Genomic DNA, 21,363 nt, shown 5'->3' on the forward strand with positions numbered 1-21,363 from the left:
GTATGGATTCGGAGATTGAAATTTTTTTTCTTCTTTAATTTTAATTTCCTGATTTGATTAATATATTAAATTGTTAGAATGATTCCACATACCAATTTTATCATAAAACTTAAATGAATTGCTAATTCCGAATTTGTTATATGGACACTCAAATTCGAAGCAAAGCAAATTCTTTAGTTAGGATTTTTTTAACTTTAATTTTTAAGAACAAAATTAAAACAAAGAATAAACAAAAAAAATGTCTAACCATTTTGTCTACATTTGATGTACAAAAACATTTTCCCCATTTACCTTAATATTTCTAATTTAAAACATTGAGATAATTAGGATGCTAATTGCTACCTAGTCAATTGAAACAAGAAAACAGCATTGAAAAATGAAGGTTCAGAAGCAGATGAACCTATCTTGAGTCGCACACCAAACTATCATGAATGGCATGGAATCTTGCCAAGTGGGGTTGGCAGAAGTGACAGCATTAAAATGTCACCTTCCTATCCATCCAATGCATTGTGTACACGTTATGGATAAATGGATGACACATCTTTCATATCATTTAATTTTGTGCATGTAACCAACCATATGACTCAGACAGTCAGACTCACCCGTGCTTTGGTCAAGCTCAACCCAACTTTTAGTGCTAAGAAGATAAGCTTATTCCCGTATTAATAACATTTTAAATTAATTACCATTTTTATTAAGAAATCAATGTAATATATAGTATTTATATATAATTTAGAATTTAGCTAACCAGTTTCACAAATTAAAATTGATAGTAATAGAAAGTTTTAAATTTTTTATTTTAAAATACACAAAAAGTTCACTGAGAAATTTAATTTTTACATCATTTTTTATAAAGACTTTCTTAATTTGTAATTTTATCATGTGTCTTTAGGACACATATTAACTAAACCCTATAATGTATACATTAACTTTTAATTAAAAATAAGAGCGATAAAAAAAATGCTAAAAAATTATACACAATTTTTAATTCTAATTATCATCAATATACAATTACTTTTATTAAATAATCCAAAGTTTAATTTGCCAACTACTTTGAGTATTAGTTAAATTTATCATTAATAAAAAAATTTACATTTTTTATAAATATATTAAAATCCTAACTATTTCATTTATCTGTAAAAAATTTTCATTAAATATCTTAATTAGTATTTTTAGAACCCTTTTAACAAAACTTTAGGTTCAATAGTCTGCAAATAAAATTTTAGGATGACATCAACTAATTAATACAACAGACAAAACCTTTCTCTTAAATCTTCCCACTTCTGTTCTCTACACCTAAAAGTTTCACAACTCTCAAGTTTTTGTTACTATTAATAGCAAATATCTAAAATGTATTGAAAATTTTGAAGCAAAATTCTTTTTCTTTTTTTTTTTCTATAAAAGTTGTATTTTAAAGTTTAAACCAAACCTATCCTAAGCAACTGAGAGCTTTAGTTGGCACAACAGAATATGGTAATACATAGCAACAAGCCATCAAAATTATATACAATTAAATAAAATTATGGTCTAAAAGACTAAAACACATGTACAACTACAAATTTCAGGTTACATTCACATTTTTCCAAAATTCTTTAGCCAGCCCTCTCACCTTAGGAATGGATCATAGGATACATGTCTTGGGTCAGGAATTACAAGGGGCAACTTCTCTATATACAGAAATAGCATCTTGGAATTCTCTCTGTAAATTGTGCCAAGATCAACAATGTCACTCTTGTCTGTGTAAATCCAAAGGTCACCAGAGTCCATTCTCTTTAGGCTATCCCTACAGAAGGGGCAAGACTCAGACCTCACGCACCTGAAAGCAGTAATAAAGCAAACATTCTTGTCAATGGTTTATGCTTTTTATAAAGAAGCAATTAGATAAGATAACATTCATGACTTTATTGTATTGAGAGATCACTATCTTGACTTTTCATTTATTATTTTCTAAATCGACACTTACAATGTCTTTGAAATAAAGATAGATAAGGTCATAAGGAATTCAGGGTCCCCAAAAAGGACTAGTCCTACTAGATTTTGCCACAAAAAAGATTTTTATCATTCATATCAAAGATGCTATGAAGTGCTTGTAAAGGTAATGATTATTCTGATTTCTTTTTTTTTTTTAAGTTGAATGGAGAATAAATACGCAACATAGAAAAATAGATAAATTTAAACCCCAACAAGCAAATGTGACTTTAACAATTCAGATATAAACATAATTATTAAGCTCGAGTTAAATAATTTGGGTGAGATAATCTTAGTTCGGTTAAAATTCTCGACTTTTATTATAGAAAATCTAACAATATTGAGGAAGATTAAATGAACAATAGAAGACCAAGAAAAGAATTTTTTACCAAGATCTGTAGCAATTCAAACACATAGTGTGGCAGCAATTAGGCAGCACAACTTTCCCTTTCACCTCCAAGCAAACACCACATTCCTCTTCTCTTTCATTGTCAATTTCATATTCTCCTCCTTTCTCTTCAAAATCACTTTTACTTTGGTACCTAAGCAAATACATTTCCTTCTGTTTTCTTTCCTCCAAATCCGTGATCCCTTTCTGGAGTTGCAATAAAGCAGGGAATATCACAGCTGTTTGAACATCCAAATAGAAAAAATCAGCAAATATGTGTGTACTATGTAGTATATTCTGATTTTCGAGATCATAAACGAGCACACTAATATTTATCACAAGTTACTTACAGTAAAATTGCCTAATACTTGCTTTCCTTTCATATATTGACATGGTATTCTTCCCACTTCCACAGTTCTGCATAAATGTATATGAATTATGCTATTATTCTGGCTGTGTAGCATTATATTTCACTAATGTAGAAAATACATGATTTAATTAAAATATTTTTACACATAGTAGATAATTATAATAGCAAGTATTATTTAGGATGATAGAAGCTTTTATTAGGGATTGTGATCCCACATGTGGGTATCCAACCTGCTTCCACCCAGTCATAGCGAATTAGCAACCCGACCCTACTCACCCAATCTTCACTCTTAATATATAATGTACATGTTCATAAAAGGAAATATACATATGATGAACTAGTAGATATTTGAATCCAGATTCCTCTATTTTGTATAAGTACTTAGCACACTAAACTAGTAATTCAATTTACTAACAATATATTATGAAATGTGAAAACACTAAATATGGTATCTGAGTGAAAAATAAATTTGTTTTTGTGAGTCGAATAAGGTTAAGTAGAGTCAAATTGAGAGGTTTAGAATGCCATTAAAGTTTGAATTGAAGGGTTTAAAGCCGCATATAAGATTAAGATGAAGTATACACCCTGTCCTATATATTATAACCCTAAATTTAATGAATTTCTATTATTGATTGAAAGAATGAAATTATTTTATACAGTAAATGCATAGAAATTAAATGATAAATGTATACCACGTAAATTAGGATTCTGAGGAGACCAAGAGCAGCAGCAAGGCGAAAATCTGCCCACTGAACAAGAAACAGAAAAATGGGGGCTGCTGGACTGTATGATAGTCTCATCTGATAGCATCCTCCATCTTTATCCCTTGGATTACTTAATGCCCTGAATTCAAACAAGAAAAGAAGAACAAAAAGCACATGAAAACAATAATCTAGAACTCTGCTAAAAAAGAACATGAATGGTAGCAGGAAGAACCCAAAAAAGTTTTCAGGAAAAAATTATATACTGAAGAATGTTATCTGAATTTTCAACAAAGGTAATGTATCAAACACATGGTAGGCTAGCAGATAACTGCAGAATTTTTATTTTCACTTGTTTTTGCAGCTTTCTGGAAACAAAATTTCAGTTTCAAATTTGAAATAACAAAAATTGCCAAAAAGCGAACCGAACATTCAATTCTAGACAAAAAGTAGGTGACTCAATCACCACGGCATTATTACGAAGCACCGTATAAAGCTAAATTTTCATTCAAACAAGATTTTTCTTTAAACCAATGGAAGAGAGAATTTAGTACTAGGATCACACAAAAACGGAGATTTGAATAATTGAGAGAAACAGACTTACAGTGTATTAGCATACTGAATATCAGCTTCCAAAGTTTTGAGGGAATCCTGAAAGGAGCACTTTCCCATAATAAGAAAATTGTTTGATATGTTTTTCCCGGAAAATCTTTTTGCATGAGAAAAATAATTGATATGAGAGAATATATGAAGCAATATGAGAGTGAGTGTGACAGTGACAGTTTCACAGTTTTCTCTTTCCGCCTCTGCCTCGGTAGCTAATGGTTTTGCTAAACTGGATTTCGGTATTCAGGAAAAGACAATTTTGCCCCTAACTTTATCCATTCGAGACTTTTTGACTTTTTGTACTTTGCTTTGCTTGTTTGACGTAGCGATTTGTTCTTTTGTTAATTAAACAGCATTGATTAGGAGATCAACTTAGATGTGTTTGTGTTTATCCCAAAAATATAGGGTAAAAAAGGGAGAAGATATTTCTACATTTGCTTATCGATAATGTTTTGACTTTTGAATTTGATATGACTTGTGAGTAATGACTGAACTTTGACGGATTTTTCATTTTTCACTCGCTGGTTTTGTTATATTTATTTATTTAAAAATATATCGTATACATTCAATTTAATTTTACTCATAAAGGAATCTTTTATTAAATATCCGATTATCCATGTTATATATATCTCCTTTTTTACAATTACATAAATATATAATAATTAATTTGATAATTAATTTTTGAATGCATATAATATTTTTATATAAATTATATGCTAAAAATGAATAATCTCACATGTATTCTCTCTTTTTTTTTTTTTTGTTAAGTTTGGGTTGCTTAATGAACTGATTAAGTATCGAAAAAGGAAGGTCACATGTATGATGTATCCGTATCATAAAGGCGAGAGTTGCTTGTTCCCTTAATCAATTAATTTCATCATAAATAAATAATTCTTAACAAGTCTATTTTGGTTTTTAATATACGGTTAATTTGATTTTTCTTTGTTATCAAGTATCTACTATCTATTAATTTCTTAGTTTGTAAGAAAATTTTATAAATATATTAAAATATCAGTATAATTTATTATTTTTGACTCATAGTTAGGGGTGTACGCAAATCGAATATGACCGAAAGTTCGATTTCAATCAGATCTGATCGGATATGGTATTCGCACTTTTTAGTATCAGATCCTATCCACATATTTGCGAATCGGATCGGATCGAATATCGAGTATATTCGCATAATTCAACATTCTCTTTTTAATCATATTTTTTATGTAAAAGAAATTTAATAAAAATGTTTCTTTCACACTTTTAAACTTATTTATTCCTAAAATATATATAATTAATTTTTTAAATAAAAAAATAAAATAAAATAATATATGAATAATAACTACTAATTAAAACATACAAACAAGTAAATATAATACCATATATATATATATATTTACTTTTTTAATTATTATTGTACGAATTTGTGGATACACGGATGTAGAGTTGATATTCGTGATCCAATCCGTAAAAAGTGAGGATAGGATCCTATCCGAGCTGATCAGACTGCGGATCGGATCGTATCCGCAATTTTCGAATCGGATGCAAATATTTACCTCGAATTTGCGGATACGATCTGATCCATGAACACTCCTACTCACAATTAACAGTAATATTTAATATTTAAAAGTGTGGACTAAAATTATAATGTTGAATTATTAGATTAAAAAAATTGAGCTAATAAAAAAAATGTTAGCTAAAAATAATAAATTTTGTTTGCGCTTGAATTTTTTTCAAAATTTTAAGATTTAAAATTTTTTTTTTGGTGTTTCGCGTATCTTCCAATCTAATTTGAAGCAGAATTTGAACTCCCAACATTTATTTAAACGAACTAATGAACTAACTATTAGACTAACTTAATTTAATTTTTTATATTTCAAATTTGACATATATGGAAAGGACTTTTTTTTTTTTTGTCTTGATATAAGGACCAATTTGATCATTCAAATTTTACCCAATTTTAGCCCCTGAAAGTTTACCGTTCGTCACCTTGTCCAATAATCCCGAAAACCCAATGGGAGAGGCAGAGATTGCTGCTAACCCAATTAGTGAGGAAGAAGTCTGAAGAAGAAGCCCAATAAATGGAGGCCCATAACGACTCGTGAGAAGAGACTCCGGTGTGGGCTAAAGATAGGGAGTGAAGTACCAACCCGGCCCTGTTTATTTTCAAGAATAACAACGCGACTCCTTAAAATAAAATCGATCCACTTCGGTCTCTGTCTCCTGATTCCATCACACAACGCGGTCTCTGTGGATATTTTTCCGTCAACTCTGAACGGAAAATGCTGACGTGTCAGGTTTAGAAATGGACAGGGATCTAATTGTCTCTAAATTTAAATTGGTTAGAAATTTATTTGTCCTTATAATTTTTTAAATAATATTTTTTTAGATTATTTTTTTATTTATTATATTAATATTCTTTTTTCAATAAATTATTAAATATATGGTATAATAAGTACAAACTAATTAATAAATTATTCAAATTTAAAAATATCATTTATTATGAAACTAAATAAATCATTCTCAAATATAATTTTTAAATACATAAATAATAAACATTAAAATTCAGTTAATACATTAATAATAATAACTCTATGATATACTATTAGTATTATGATTTAGATAATTTTTAAGAATAAAGTGAAAACTAATGAATACATTACTTGATATATAGTAAAATATTTTTGAGTAATAACTGAATTATTTCAATTAGTATTTACTATATATCAAGTAATGTGTTCATTAGTTTTCACTTTATTGTGAAAAATTATCTAGATCATAATACTAATGGTATATCATAAGGTTATTATTATTAATGTATGAACTAAATTTTAATATTTATTATTTATGTATTTAAAAATTATATTTGAGAATTATTTATTTAGTTTCATAATAAATGATATTTTTAAATTTGAATAATTTATTAATTAGTTTGTACTTATTATACTATATATTTAATAATTTATTGGAAAAAATATTAATATAATAAATAAAAAAATAATCTAAAAAATATTGTTTAAAAAATTATAAAGACAAATAAACCCCTAACCAAATTAAATTTAGAGACAATTAGAACCCTGTCCATTTCTAAACTTGACACGTCAGCATTTTTCGTTTAGAGTTGACGGAAAAATACCCACAAGGACCGCGTTGTGTGACGGAATCAGGGAACACAGACCAAAGTGAATCAATTTTATTTTGAGGGATTGGTACTTCACTCAAAGATAGAATATTGTAGAAAATCATTCTCCTAACTTGAAGTGAAGAGGATCAATGAGGGTAGAAAGAATACAGATCATGCCTTCATTCCTAATCGAAGCTAAGCAAAGTTTGACTTTGAATGAGTTGTAAATTGGATGGTATGCTGAGAATAATGAGGTGCTAGGTATGCTCTACCCTCTAGAAACAACAAGCCTTGAAACTAGTCTTGAGAGTAAAATTTCAAATATATAAATTATTAAAAAACACATTAAAAAGATGAAAAATTAAAAAATTAAAAAAATAAGTTAGGTTTTTTTTGTTTAATTAATCCATGCCTAACTCCATTTAAAAGTTTGTTGCTAGTTAATAAGTTGCTGTATGTACAATGTAAAATTCAAATTCTCGGTACATACTTAAGTACTAAACCAATCTAATTTAATTTGAGCACTTGTCAATATATATATACACACTACTAATTGTTTATTTAAGAAATAATATTAATATCCTTCTTCTTAATTAAGAAACAAATACCTGTCTTCTTAATTAAGTGGACTAATAAGCTCACAAAACTATATATTGAATTTGTAGATATTAGGTCTCATTGATTTGATGTAGATTGCCTATATTATTGTTGAGATAGTGCTGGTGGGAAATCTTCTGCCGTGTTGGTTTAATTGGCCATTGGCCTTATAATAATAGAATGGCTAAATAAAAATAAATAAAATACTACTTGTATGTATATCTCATTAGTCTAATGCACCTTGTGATTCAAGTGCTTCTATAGTATTCATTTATTTATCTTTTAATTATGTTAGTAGGATATCACCAAAAATAAAGAGGAGGGTTATCTCCATAAAAAAATAACACAGCCAGGGAACATTGTTGTGCAAAAGAAGGTATATATATATTATTGAATTGTGGTGGTCAAACTCCACCATCACATGCATAGAAGATAGAACACCCTGCCACTCATTATTAAATAATAATAAAAAATGGAAACCTATTTTGTTGTGCTACGTGATTGTCTCCATCGTCACAAAAGAGATATCCAATTTTGAAGTCAAAGCTAAAGTATTTAGAAAGTATCAATGTGAATTGTATCTAGAAACAAAAAATGCAAATAATTCCATTAAACTTTTGCTTACATGTTCCACACCATTGTTAGAATTTGGTTGAATTAGTCCCACATTGCTTAGGATAGCAAATGGAGTGAGTGGCCTAGGCTATAAATATGAGGCTAAGTTCTCCATTTGTTTTTGCACCAGTCAGAAACACTTTAAGCTTGTATCTGATTTTTCTTTTCCTCTGTACTCTTTGATTAGAGAGTGTTGTGAGGTGTAGTTAGATATTTGCTTTGAGAGAGTGTGGGTGTACTGGGGTGTCGGTGTTAGAGAAAAGAAGTCTATGTGTTGTAACAATTTTCACATAGTGATATTCTCTGGTTGTCATTTGACAACGGCTGTGGTTTTTTCTCCGGTAATTGGAGTTTCCACGTTAAATTCTTGTGTTGTGATTGTGTCTATTTATTTCTCTATCAAAGGTATTTTCTCAAGGGGGAATGGTGTATTATTCCCAACAAGTGGTATCAGAGCTTCGGTTTGGTGGGATTTATTCTTAGTATGCTCTGTGGTTGCAGCCTAGTCTGACCTTCCACATCAGAAAAAAATTGTCCTGTAGCTTGAGGTTGATCTTTGGTTGTTGTTGTTGTTGCTGGAAGGCAGTGTGACACTGTGAGAGTGCAGTTTGGAAAGGTTCTGGCTAAGGAAAGACCTGGTATTTAAGTGTGTCCATTGTGACCCACCTCTCTTTCCTGGGGATCCTTCCTAGTGCACGGTCTACAGTTGAGTTATACTATTCCAGTATACGGTTGCAACAATGTCAGGATATTCAAGTGCTGTGAAGCTTGAAATAGATAAATTTGATGGAAGAATCAATTTTGGCTTGTGGCAAATACAAGTCAAGGATGTGTTGATACAATCAGGTTTGCACAAGGTGTTGAAGGAGAAGATCTTTGGTTGCTCTCTCTATGAGAGAAGATGATGTTCTCTAGAAGACAAGAAGTATCCTCATGGTATTACCCCACTGCCATGGATAAGGATAAGTTGTGGCATCGGGTCCACAATTGCACACGGGCATTGGTTGGCGTTGAGATGAAAGGTGTGTGGCGGAGTTAGGTCGATCGCTGAAGAACTTCCAGGAAAAGCCAATTTGGAAGTTGCACCATGAATTTTCAGCAAAGTTTCGATCTGTACCAAGGCGAAATGCTTGGAGTGGTCTAATTCCAAGTGAGTATACTTTCATGGTGGAGTATGATAGTTCTCTGAACTATGATTGTCGGTATAGACAATGGCAGCAAATAATTGTCGGTGTTGACAATGGAAGCTGAAGATGTGTGACTATTTCAATCAAGGTGGAGATTGTTAGAATTTGGTTGAATTAGTCCCACATTGCTTAGAATAGCAAATGGAGTGGGTGGCCTAGGCTAGCAAATAGAGTGGGTGGCCTAGGCTATAAATATGAGGCTAAGTTCTCCATTTGTTTTTGCACCAGTCAGAAACACTTTAAGCTTGTATCTGATTTTTCTTTTCCTCTGTACTCTTTGATTAGAGAGTGTTGTGAGGTGCAGTTAGATATTTGCTTTGAGAGAGTGTGGGTGTACTGGGGTGCCGGTGTTAGAGAAAAGAAGTCTATGTGTTGTAACAATTTTCACATAGTGATATTCTCTGGTTGTCATTTGACAACGGCCGTAGTTTTTTCTCCAGTAATTGGAGTTTCCACGTTAAATTCTTGTGTTGTGATTGCGTCCATTTATTTCTCTGTCAAAGGTATTTTCTCAAGAGAGAATGGTGTATTATTCCTAACAACCATATGATATCAAATTATTTAAAAAAGATTTTGTACCAACTTATATTTTAAAGTTACTCTGCTATTAGAAATTATTTGCAAATAGAACACATTAATGAAAGGGATAATTATTTTTATACATTAACTATTGTATAAGAGGATTATTTGCAATTTCCTCCTAAATTCATAGTATTAATAAAAGCTATGATGCATGAGACACAACACGATATAAGAAATGTCGATATGCGAATTTAAAATTTTATATGACATGGGCACATATACATATAAAATATAAAGTATTTTTTAGATAAATCGTAATGATATTTTGATATTTTATTAATATTAAAATATAAATTAAAAATTTTAATTATTTTTAATATCTTATTTTAATTATATCAAGTATTTAAAATATTTTTTATTTTAATAAATAATAATATATACTATATCTAAATTTATTTTAAGAATATATGTTAAGAATAAGACTGCACACGATGACACGTGATAGTATTTAGATGTGTTCAGACGTGTCCGAAGAATAATTTTTTATTTTTTATTAAGACACAGTTGAACATAATAGACATGTGTGTCGGACTAGTGTCGTATCCGAAATGTGTCCGACACGCGGACACGATAACTCAGCAAAATGTCCGTGCTTCATAGAATAAAAGTAATAACTCGCATGTAGTTATTTTTATGTGAAAAGTTAAAAATCATATTAAATTATAATTTAGTCAAATATACAAAATATTTAATAATATTTAATTATTAATTTCACATAAAAATATGTGAATTTTTATCATTAAAAAAAATAACATTTCACTAATTACTCATAATAACATAAGCATAATCCACTTAATTACTCCATAAACACTTATACTAATTCCTAGGGAATAAGCTTCTCATCTCTCATACAATCGATCCAATACAATATTGAATTCAATGTCTTATACCTTGCACCAAAACCAAGCCTATCAACTTTATCTCTACTCCCCAAAAGTTTCAAAGGGAACCTAAACAAAGCATCAAGAAATTCCCAATTAGCCAAATTATCAATACTTGTTTGGACCAACCCATTTTCCATCACAATCTCCTCCCAAACATGTTGCTTCTCAGCCATAGCCCTAGAAAACAAGAAGTTCTCAACAAACATCTCTTGTGGAACATAAACACCAAGCTTCTTACCAATAATTGGCCACATCTCTTTCCAAGTGAAACTAAACCCATTAATGGAATTAAAAGCTTCTCCTCCATTTGTGAAAAAGCCTTCACATTTTGTTGCTGCCCAAATGTGTTGATCAGCTACAAGCCTAGCATCTGACCCATCAATGTAATTCTCCTCCCAACATTTCTTGGTCCCACCAAACACAAAAGGGAGATTCAAATGCTTACAAACTGCACCATAAACACATAAACTACCCATGAAATTGTAAAATGACCTAATAGAACTCCCCAACAATAAACCAGGCCTATGAACAGACCAAGATACCTTAGTACCATTCAATTTCTCCATAAGAAGATCCTCAAGTGTGTAATAAAAGTTAAAACCTTTACAAATTCTTGGAAACTCTTCATGGTAATAATAGAACTTCTTATTATTATTAGTATTATCAAATGGACCCTGAAGTGAAATATAGTGCTTTGTCCCTGTTTGGAGTGAAACATGCTTTAGATTCTTTGCATTTGGGAACAAAGAACTCAAAGCATTTGACATCATTACCTTGTTGATCTCACAACTCTCTTGTGTCTCTAATGGGAATTGACTCGCCCATGTGACCCAAAACACATGAGTCACATCATGAAGACATGAAAGCTTCTTTTGAGTCTCCAAAGGGTTCAACAAATTGCAAGAAATGAAATGGTAAGAGGGATAATTTGGAAGTGACTCATCAAGAACAATGTTTCTAGCTATGCCATAGACCTTCCAATTAGAAGAAGAAGGTTCTAGAAGCAATCTCCTAGCTAGTTCCCTCCCAACAAGCCCAGTGACCCCAAATATGATTGCAACATTTCTATTAGCATCACCATCATTTGCCATATTTTGTGATTGGGATAATTTGGAAGAGGGTAGTGTGGTGTATTTTCAATACAAACTCAACCACTTTATAGCAATGAATGAATAATGTGAATGGGGTCATAATAATAATAATAATAATAATGATGTGGACTTTCTCTAACTGTCCTAACAATAAGGATTATCAAGTTGGGTGTGTCCCTATTGCTATTCTTTTGAGGAGTGTTTCTGGGCTGGCAATTGGTGTTTGTGAAATTGAAATTGTAATAATGCTTGTGGTTCAAGTGAGATTAGAATTCAGATGCTGGTTGTTAACAAGATAAGAGACATGAGTGTGACACATTGTTATTTTATTGAGTTCTTCAAGGATCGCTACAAATAACTACTTTTATGATTGAGAAACCATTTAACTAAATAATATATAGAGGATGGTCAAATTAGTTTTCGACAAAATATTTATTCTCTAAATTAATCTTTAAAAGATTTTTTTAATCAAATTCATCTTTTAAAGATTTTAAATTAGTCATTTTAGTCATTTTGTCACTTTCGTTGCTAAGGACGTCAAAATTTGTTAAGTGACACCATAACACACACCTAGTAGTCATAATTGGCAGTTAATATGATAAATTTATGAAATAGGATCAAATCAACCCCAAATTGAGAAATTTCGATGTTTTAAGTTCTCCCTTTAATTAGGTTTTGATTTGATCTAATTTCATAAATTTATCATGTTAATAGTTAATTAAGACTCCTATGTGTGTTGTAGTATCACTTAATGTGTCATATTAACAAATTTTGGCGCCGTCAATAAAAAAAAATAATAGAAAGACTAATATGATTAATTTAAAATCTTTAAAGGATAAATTTGATTAAAAAATCTTTTAGGGACAAATTTAAAAAAATAATTTTTTGAAGACGAATTTCATCCTTTACCCTAATATAATAACATGTGCTTGTGTTTCGTCTTGGTTGAATTCCAACAATATAGGGTGTGTTTGGTTTTGCGTTAGAAGGAAGAGAAGCACGTTTGAGTGCATTGAACGCTTCCTCTTTTTGTTTAGATACTTTTTTTCTTTAAACGCCAACGTGATTTTAAGTTCTTAACGTGCGTTTATAAGAAGCTAGAAATTGTAGCTTCTGCGTTTAGATAATCACGTTAGGATTGGATCTATTTTGATTTATCAATTCTACCCTTTACTTCTTTGCTTGTAGTCCTTTTAGTATTCAAATATTTCAAATATATAATTATATTTTTTTATTAAATTTTTACTTTTGACTTTGTATAAAAAAAATATTTTTGTTTGGCTTTGTTAAAATTTGTAAGTGTAATTTTTGTATATTAATTTATTATTATAATTTTGTTATAATATAAATTATTGATCCCATTAAAAAGAATAAAATAAATAAAAAATTAATTATAACTAAGAATAAAGTCATGAATAATTAAAATTTATAGTTTAAAATAGTATTAAATAAAAGAGTACTGAGAGTATTAAAAAAATTATAAGTAATATAATTTAATAAAGTATATTTTGATATATTTTTCATATATTATTTTTGCTTTTGATATAAAAATATATTTTGTCAATTTTTATATATTATTTTTATTTTAGTAAGCAAATATTAATTTTATTATAAAATTAATTAATAATATTTATTTAAATATATAAATTAAAATGATAGAATAATATAAAAAATTTATTTAACTTGATGTCTATTTTAATAATTTTTTATCTAAAAGTAATTTTGAGTAGTGTAATTCAAACAATATTTACTTTACTATAATCCATTTTGATAAAAGATTACCAAACATAAATCACTTTAACACAAATTCACTTTTCATCAAAATCAAGTTTGCAAAATCAATTTTATGCAAACTTCCGTTTACAAACTGAAATCCAAACACAGACATAGTAGTTAGAATTTAGTTTTAACTTTTAAAATTTTTTAATATTATAAATTTAATGAGTCAATAATTTTATGTTTTATGTTTTAACAGATTACTATAGGTACAAAACAACATTTAAATTTATGAACCAATAATTCAAACAGGTTAGACTAACTATTGCGTCAGTTGTAATGTGTAATATATTCATTGTGGTGTGTGTTTTAATCGAGCCTAAGCTAAGATCTGCTTTTTGCCGGTCAACTGGATCGGGTTTTCATTTCAGAAGCTGCTAGAATGTTTTTATTTGATTTGACAAATTTCGTTTTATGAGAATTGGCAGTGCGATTGCGGATCACTTGGGAGAACATCTGTTGCCTGCCTACGAACCCATGAGGTACCCTGAGTCTGCTTGACACCGGGTTTAGGAGATTCAATCTTTCTTGGTTTCCTCCAATCACCCTGAGCTGAAGATCTACTGATCCCGGGAACTTCTGCCTCCTAAAATCAAGAGCATTTCGTCGGAAAACATCCTGTTAAATTTTAAATTTTATTTTAAAAAATAAAGTATAATTTATTATTATTTATTTTATGGAAAAATTTAGGAGGCCAACAATTTTATTAAATTTTGGCCAGCATGTAATCAACAGAGAAAAGTGAGTTATTGGATAAAATTTTACACAAATTTCACACCATTAAATCATTATTGATGACTATTTGATGGCTACTAATCACAAAAATTACTGGTCCCTAGTATTGCTCTTATTTTATAGGTGGAACCAAGAAAAAATATAAAAAAAAATATTAAATGATGAGAAATCTCACTTAATCCTCTAAAATAAAAATCTAAAATTTAGAGGATCCAAATTCGTTTTAATCTATTCTACAATTTTAATTTGGGTCTATTGTAGTTTATTATGATATATCATATAGCCATTTTATTATTTACGTTGCACTACAATTTGTCTACTACAATTGCAATACTAACTACTGTAATAAAATTGAAAAAAAACATGGTATTAACTCTAAAATGAATAAATTAAATAAATCATATTAGTACCCCATTTTATGTAACAAATATCATAATTTCTGTTAGAAGATTATGTCCCTTTTTCCCTTCTAAATCATGGTATATATTTTGACCATATATTCACTTGGATATTGGAAATAGGTGGAGGCATCAAGGTGTGTTGAGTTCCAAACTAAGCCGGCAGGTTGTGCCCCATGCCCGTTGCAAAAAGTTTAAATAATATTATTATATATTAACGTGCTTCACCAAATAACTAACTTCACTAACATTGCCCAATTCCCAAGCAACTCAATAAGGTGTTTTTATATAGGCATACATGACATGATATGTATATATTTATATAATATCCAATTTCGTTTTTTTATATTTTTAGTCCATACTCTATATTTAAAGGCATTTACGATTACCCTTTTCCGAAGATAAAAAAATTTGAATTCTCTAAAATTTGAATTTTATTTTAAAGAGTAAAATATGATTTTTTACCTTTAAATAGTTTTTATTTTATATTTATTCTTGGCCTTACCTATAAAATAAATAGTGAGAAATCACATTTTACTTTCTAAAATGAAATTTAAATTTTAGAGGATCCAAATAAAAAAAAATCCTTGCAACATTTTTTCTGTACACTTTTTATCATATATTTTTATTTATATATAGACAAATTTTTATTTTTTATTAATCATTTTTATTACTAAAAACAAAAATATATAAATTAAAATTAATGCATACAATATTCTTCTTTTTAAAAAAGTCTGTATCTATACACAAATATTTATATAATTTTATCATTAATTTGTGCATTTATGAATAAAAAGAGAATGATTTATATTCCTATAAAATAAAATAAAAAACTTTAAATTCATCCATGAGTTATAACTCAAATGATATAATCTCTCCATATTCATTTAAAAATCGTGGGTTCGAGGTTGATTTATGAATTTGCAGGGATTTTACTGATTATGAATAGGATTTGAAGGGTAATGCTAGGTAGCCAAAAAATAATTACAATATAGAAATTTTATGTAAAAATTTATATTCTCTTGATAAGCAAGTGATATACACCTCCTTATCACTTATCCTCCTTATCACCTATCATTTTGCTACATATTTAGAGTCATTAATGTTCTTTCCAAAATCAATTTCAGTTTCTCTCAAATCAAATCTTTAATATCTTTCAATCACATTATTATCCATTAAATGTAATAACTCTCTGCAAAAATTATAAAAGTTAAATAATTAAAAAATTTTAACAACTTCTACTATACAACTTATATTTTACATATAGACTATTAAAAAATAAAAATAAAATATAAAATATAAACAAAAATTTAAAAATAATTTTTTAAAAATAATATTAACTCGTCATATTAAAATCAATAAATAAGCATACATATGAATATTAAAAAAATATTAAAATAATTAAAATCACGACCTACTAGTTCACATATGAGATAATTTGAAGAATAAAATAAGACGTATAGTTTAAAATTTGATAATATTAATTATAAAAATTTATTAACTATAGACATTAAAGGTATGAAATTATGAATATTATGAGTATAAATTATGGATGTTATTAATATGAAATTATAGAAGTTATATATGTGGATAAATTTATGGATGTTAAATTTTGGTTACCAAACTTTTTCCGTAATTTTAAGTGCTAATTTCGTTTTATTACGTATGTTAACGTGGATGTTAACTTCATGTAATTATGGATGTTATTCATATAAACTAATTAATTGTGTAAAGTATGAACTTTACACAAATATTATGTATATAACTAAAAAAAGTAGTGAATAAAATCAAAATATTTAAATACCAATTACCAAAAGAAAGTTTAAATATTAAAAAAAGCTTCTTATTTTAGCGATCAACATCATAAAACTATTTTAAAAAATTAAAGGTATACATTTTAAACATATATAAAAATTGAAGGTATACATTTGAAACATATATAAAATGGTATATAAAACATTCTTCTAAAATAGTTATTGGTTTTTCAGTTTTTAGTCTCTATAAAAATTAAGTTTTTACTAATAAGAGATCCAAAATATAATTAAGGATACTACAAATAAAAATTTGAAAAAAAGATGTAAAAATAAATCAAAGGTGAAAGTATATCATTCACATGTTACGAAAATAATTTTAAATGCTTCTATCTTCATAAAATTATTTTTAAAAATTAAAATATATAACAAAAATAATAAAAAAATTTATTTTTCTAGACATAAATAGCAAACAAATAATGATCAAGAATGTTACGCATATAATTAAAGTGCTAAAAAATACATAAAAAATAATTCAGGCTATTACCATACCTCATCAGAGCACCTTCTACCATAGGTACTGTATTAAGGTCAAAATCAATTGCCATACAAATTACAATGATAAAAACAATTTCATGTAAAATTTCTTGGTTGATACACTATCGTGCTTGTAATGGTGCTATTCTTGTGATTTTTGAATGAATATGATTGAATTAACATAAAGTATATATTAGGATAGGTTTCATGTTTCATATCTCCAATAATTGAGGATAAATACCATAATGGACAAAGAATCAATTGTAATTATTTAATGTAATTGATATTATAACCATTGTTTTTATATATAAAAATCAAATTATAAAAAGGAATATTAAGTATTGATTATAATAATGCCTAATAAAAACGGATATAATTTTATAATTAATATCATTAATAAGTAGATTTGATAAGAACGGTGATAAGTAGAATGATAAGAGAGTGGGATAAAAAATAAAACTGATATTAAATAATATAAATGAAGTGAATTATGGAAAGTTTTGGCTAATTATGGCTGAAAAAGTTTGGTTACCAAATTTTTTCCTAGGATTTAATAGTTGATTATGCAGTAATTTTGTGAATTATTAAATTGGTTTTACTGATTATAAATTTGGTTCATTGTTGATTATTATTGCAGTAATGATGCAGGTTTGTTTTGCTATTAATTACTTAGTTGATTAAATTTTTTTCTTTTATGAGATTTTAAGATGGTTTCATAAAAAACCCCATTAAAAACACCATCATCCCAACAAACAAATCATGAGAAAAAGGAAAAAAGATCGAGCAACGTTAGATTCCACCTGAAATAAAGAACCTCACATCCTAGTAAAGGCAATACCTCAAATTTCTTCCAATTAAAGGATTTATAAAGGTTAGTAGAAACAAAAACATTATGTTACACATTGACATAACAAACCAACTTACGGCACCAATTCATGCGATTAATGTCACCACATGAGTAACTAGCTAAAAAGCTCTGTAAAAGAGAGAAAGGCATCTCAAAACAAGAGTAAGTTCAATCACACACAAAAATTTAGAGACACTCAACTAAGATAAGTATCAGAATGTTTTTATAAATTGCTCTCGCGGCTTGATACGTGATATTTGAGAAAGTAGTCTCCCAAATTCATAAAGCTTGGAAGCTCCTTCCACTCTTTCAAACAATATATAGATTGATTTTCAATTTGAATTAAATTAAAAAAACATTTTTTATTAGATTTGTTTGAGTTTAAACATCGCATAATATAATGGAAATATACCTTTTTATATAATAATGGGATGAGGAATATTACATGAATTTTTTATTTTAATAAATAATTTTACGAGTATTTACCGATTTAAATTCCTTTGTTATATTTCGTTTACACTGTGAACGAGATGATTTTTTACGTATCTCGTTTACAGTGTAAACGAAATATGGCCTGTCTGCGCCTATATATAAAAGTCGTTCACAGCTTAGTTTTGGGCTTCAATTTGAGTTTGTCAACCCCTTTCTCCTCTCTTTTAACCCTTTTTGACAATATCTTTGACCGAATCGGTGATGGCGCGCCAAGCGAAAAATGACGGAGCCATCAACAGGCTGAACGAGATGACACATTACACCGGGACGGCCGACTTCGAGGTTAGTTTTGTTATGTTTGTTTAATTTAAGGATGTGGCAATTGTTAGGGTAGTCATGAAGAATTGGAGCGTAGTTATATGAATTAGGAGTTAGGTCTGTAGGAGAAATTTAGAACTATATTTGCTTGTGCTAGGTTAGTATGACATAATTATTAGTTTGGAACTTTGTTATTCTTGTGCTACGTTGTTAGTATTTATAACACTGTAGTTAGGATTTGCCTATTATCGAATATATAATGTAGAGACATGTATGTGTAGGCCAGAAAGTTGAAATATTGTATTCTTAAGGCTATTTTTTTTCATTCTTCAGAGGCCTCGCCTCCTACTCCCTCGAGGAGTGAGCCATACTTTACCTCCACCGGAAGCCATCGTCCCGTATCTGGCTGAGGCCAGATTCAGCGACATGGTGCCCCTAAGAAATTTTACTTTTGACAATTCCCAAATTTCGGCACCGGTGGAGTGATGGCGTCCAGAGACGCACATGTTTCATCTCCCGTGGGGTGAGGTCACTATCACCCTGCAGGACGTGGCATACCACCTAGGCCTACGCGCACACGATAATCCGCAATCACATGTACCCTTCGAAAGCCGAACTCGAAAGGAACCATGCCCCCATTCCTCGAATGGCTCTAGTTCCTCCACAACAAACATGGAGGCCCGTCTCGCAATGGGTCACACGCATCTTTGGAATGCCTTCCATATTCTTCTCAATGGCTGCCAAGAGTCTCTGTGAGAAGCAATTTCCGGCCGCCAACTGGCTCTGCGCTTCCCTACCCTTCGTAACAAACAACTTCTGCAGTCTCTCGTACGTTATCCGCACAATGGCCGAAATGGACAAGTAGCGTGTCCCCTTCAACACAGCATTGATGCACTCAGACAGATTCGTGGTCATGTGTCCAAACCTTTGTCCACTGTCGCAATGCTAAAGCCAAATTTCCTTTCTGAAACGACCAGCCCAGTCTGCCATCGCCGGGGAGATGCCTCTCAATGCATCCATGTACCACTCAAACCCGGAGTGACTTGGACTGTAAGCAGCGTTTATGAGGTATCGCTTGCTCTCGGCTGACTTGAATCGGCTCATGAAATTCGCAGCCATGTGTCTGATACAGTAAGCATGGAACGCCCTAGGAGATGCCAACCAATATCATCGTAGTTTAGGGCGGCCTTGATGGCCAGAGATATGTCGGATATAACCAGCAAGTCGTCTTGTGGGGTGACGTGGCACCTCAAATTAGTAAGGGAGAACGACCATGACTCGGTGCTCTTAGACTCAACAATGGCAAAAGTAATTGTCAGTATGTTGCTATTCCCGCTTGCGCCACCGTAATAAGCAACACTCCACCGTACTTGCCATACAGATGCGTGCCGTCTACGGATACAAACGGCTTGCAATGCTTGAAGGCCTCGACACATGATGGAAAAGTTCAAAATACTTTGTCGAACATGTAGCAATCGCGCACCATGAGATGTCCATTGTAGTACGGTTTGACGCGTAGGTCACATATGGTGCTAGGGAAACAGCTCTGCAGCGCCTGAAACTGGAAGACTCCATTTCCTATGGGTGCCAACAACCTATATCCCACCCTACCTATCTCCCTCGCTTGTGTACCACCGAACTTGCTCAATATCAAACTCTTCAAATCCGACAACGTCTCCACACGTTGAGTACGAAACAATATCGGATCCTGACACTCAAATGTCACCCCGTTGTCGCCATTTCTCATACAACAATTGGGATAAACAAGCACAACTATGAATGGATTGTTACTGGTCATTCAGCTTTGTTTTCGTGAGAAAAACGAGACAGAGAAAGGATATGAAATGTGTGTGGAGAATACCAAGAGTTACACATCCTTTTATAGATGTTTAATATTTGTCTTTTATTATCTCGTTTACAGTGTAAACGAGATGTATATACACGTGTCACGCTGACGTGCTATATCTCGTTTACACTCTAAACGAGATACGTGAAAAATCTTCTCGTTCACAGTGTAAACGAGATATGGCAAGAGAATTTAAATCAGTAAATACTCGTAAAATTATTTATTTTGGTAAATATTACATTTATTTTACTTATTAAAATAAAAAATCCAATATTGTATTGCCAGTAAATATTATTATTTTTAGTCAACAATAATTTATATTTATATTTTATTTATAGAGATTTTGCATACAAGAAGTATATAGTTTGTACTTATATTTATCAGAGTTAGCACAATATTTACGAGTTCGCACACATGAATCAATACAGTTTGCATTTATATTTTTCGAAGTTTACACACATGAATTAGTAAAATTTATTGGTTAAAGATAATTTAGTATTTGTACTGATCAAATAATAACAAAAAATATTAAAAATTGTTGTCTCCTAAGAATTTCTCTAATAAAAACTACAACAAACAACAACAACAAAGAAGCCTTGTCCCACTAAGTAGAGTCGGC

General features: G+C 30.0%; 2 protein-coding genes across 2 annotated transcripts; both read right to left on the reverse strand.

Annotated features, from left to right (window-relative positions):
- Positions 1 to 1,355: 1,355 nt before the first annotated feature.
- LOC130980945 (E3 ubiquitin-protein ligase AIRP2) lies at positions 1,356 to 4,141 on the reverse strand. The gene is made up of 5 exons (XM_057904589.1): positions 4,032 to 4,141; positions 3,419 to 3,569; positions 2,707 to 2,773; positions 2,358 to 2,595; positions 1,356 to 1,816 (listed from the first exon to the last, which is right to left on the reverse strand). Exons 1-5 carry the CDS (start codon positions 4,097 to 4,099, stop codon positions 1,606 to 1,608), a joined length of 735 nt encoding a protein of 244 aa, XP_057760572.1. The 5' UTR covers positions 4,100 to 4,141; the 3' UTR covers positions 1,356 to 1,605.
- A 6,775-nt stretch (positions 4,142 to 10,916) lies between these two features.
- LOC130945019 ((S)-8-oxocitronellyl enol synthase CYC2) lies at positions 10,917 to 12,108 on the reverse strand. The gene has a single exon (XM_057873674.1). The coding sequence runs from the start codon at positions 12,102 to 12,104 to the stop codon at positions 10,953 to 10,955; it is 1,152 nt and encodes a 383-aa protein (XP_057729657.1). The 5' UTR covers positions 12,105 to 12,108; the 3' UTR covers positions 10,917 to 10,952.
- Positions 12,109 to 21,363: the final 9,255 nt, after the last annotated feature.

The sequence above is a fragment of the Arachis stenosperma genome, chromosome 1 (genome assembly GCF_014773155.1).
Source record: "Arachis stenosperma cultivar V10309 chromosome 1, arast.V10309.gnm1.PFL2, whole genome shotgun sequence".
Lineage (NCBI taxonomy): Eukaryota > Viridiplantae > Streptophyta > Magnoliopsida > Fabales > Fabaceae > Arachis > Arachis stenosperma.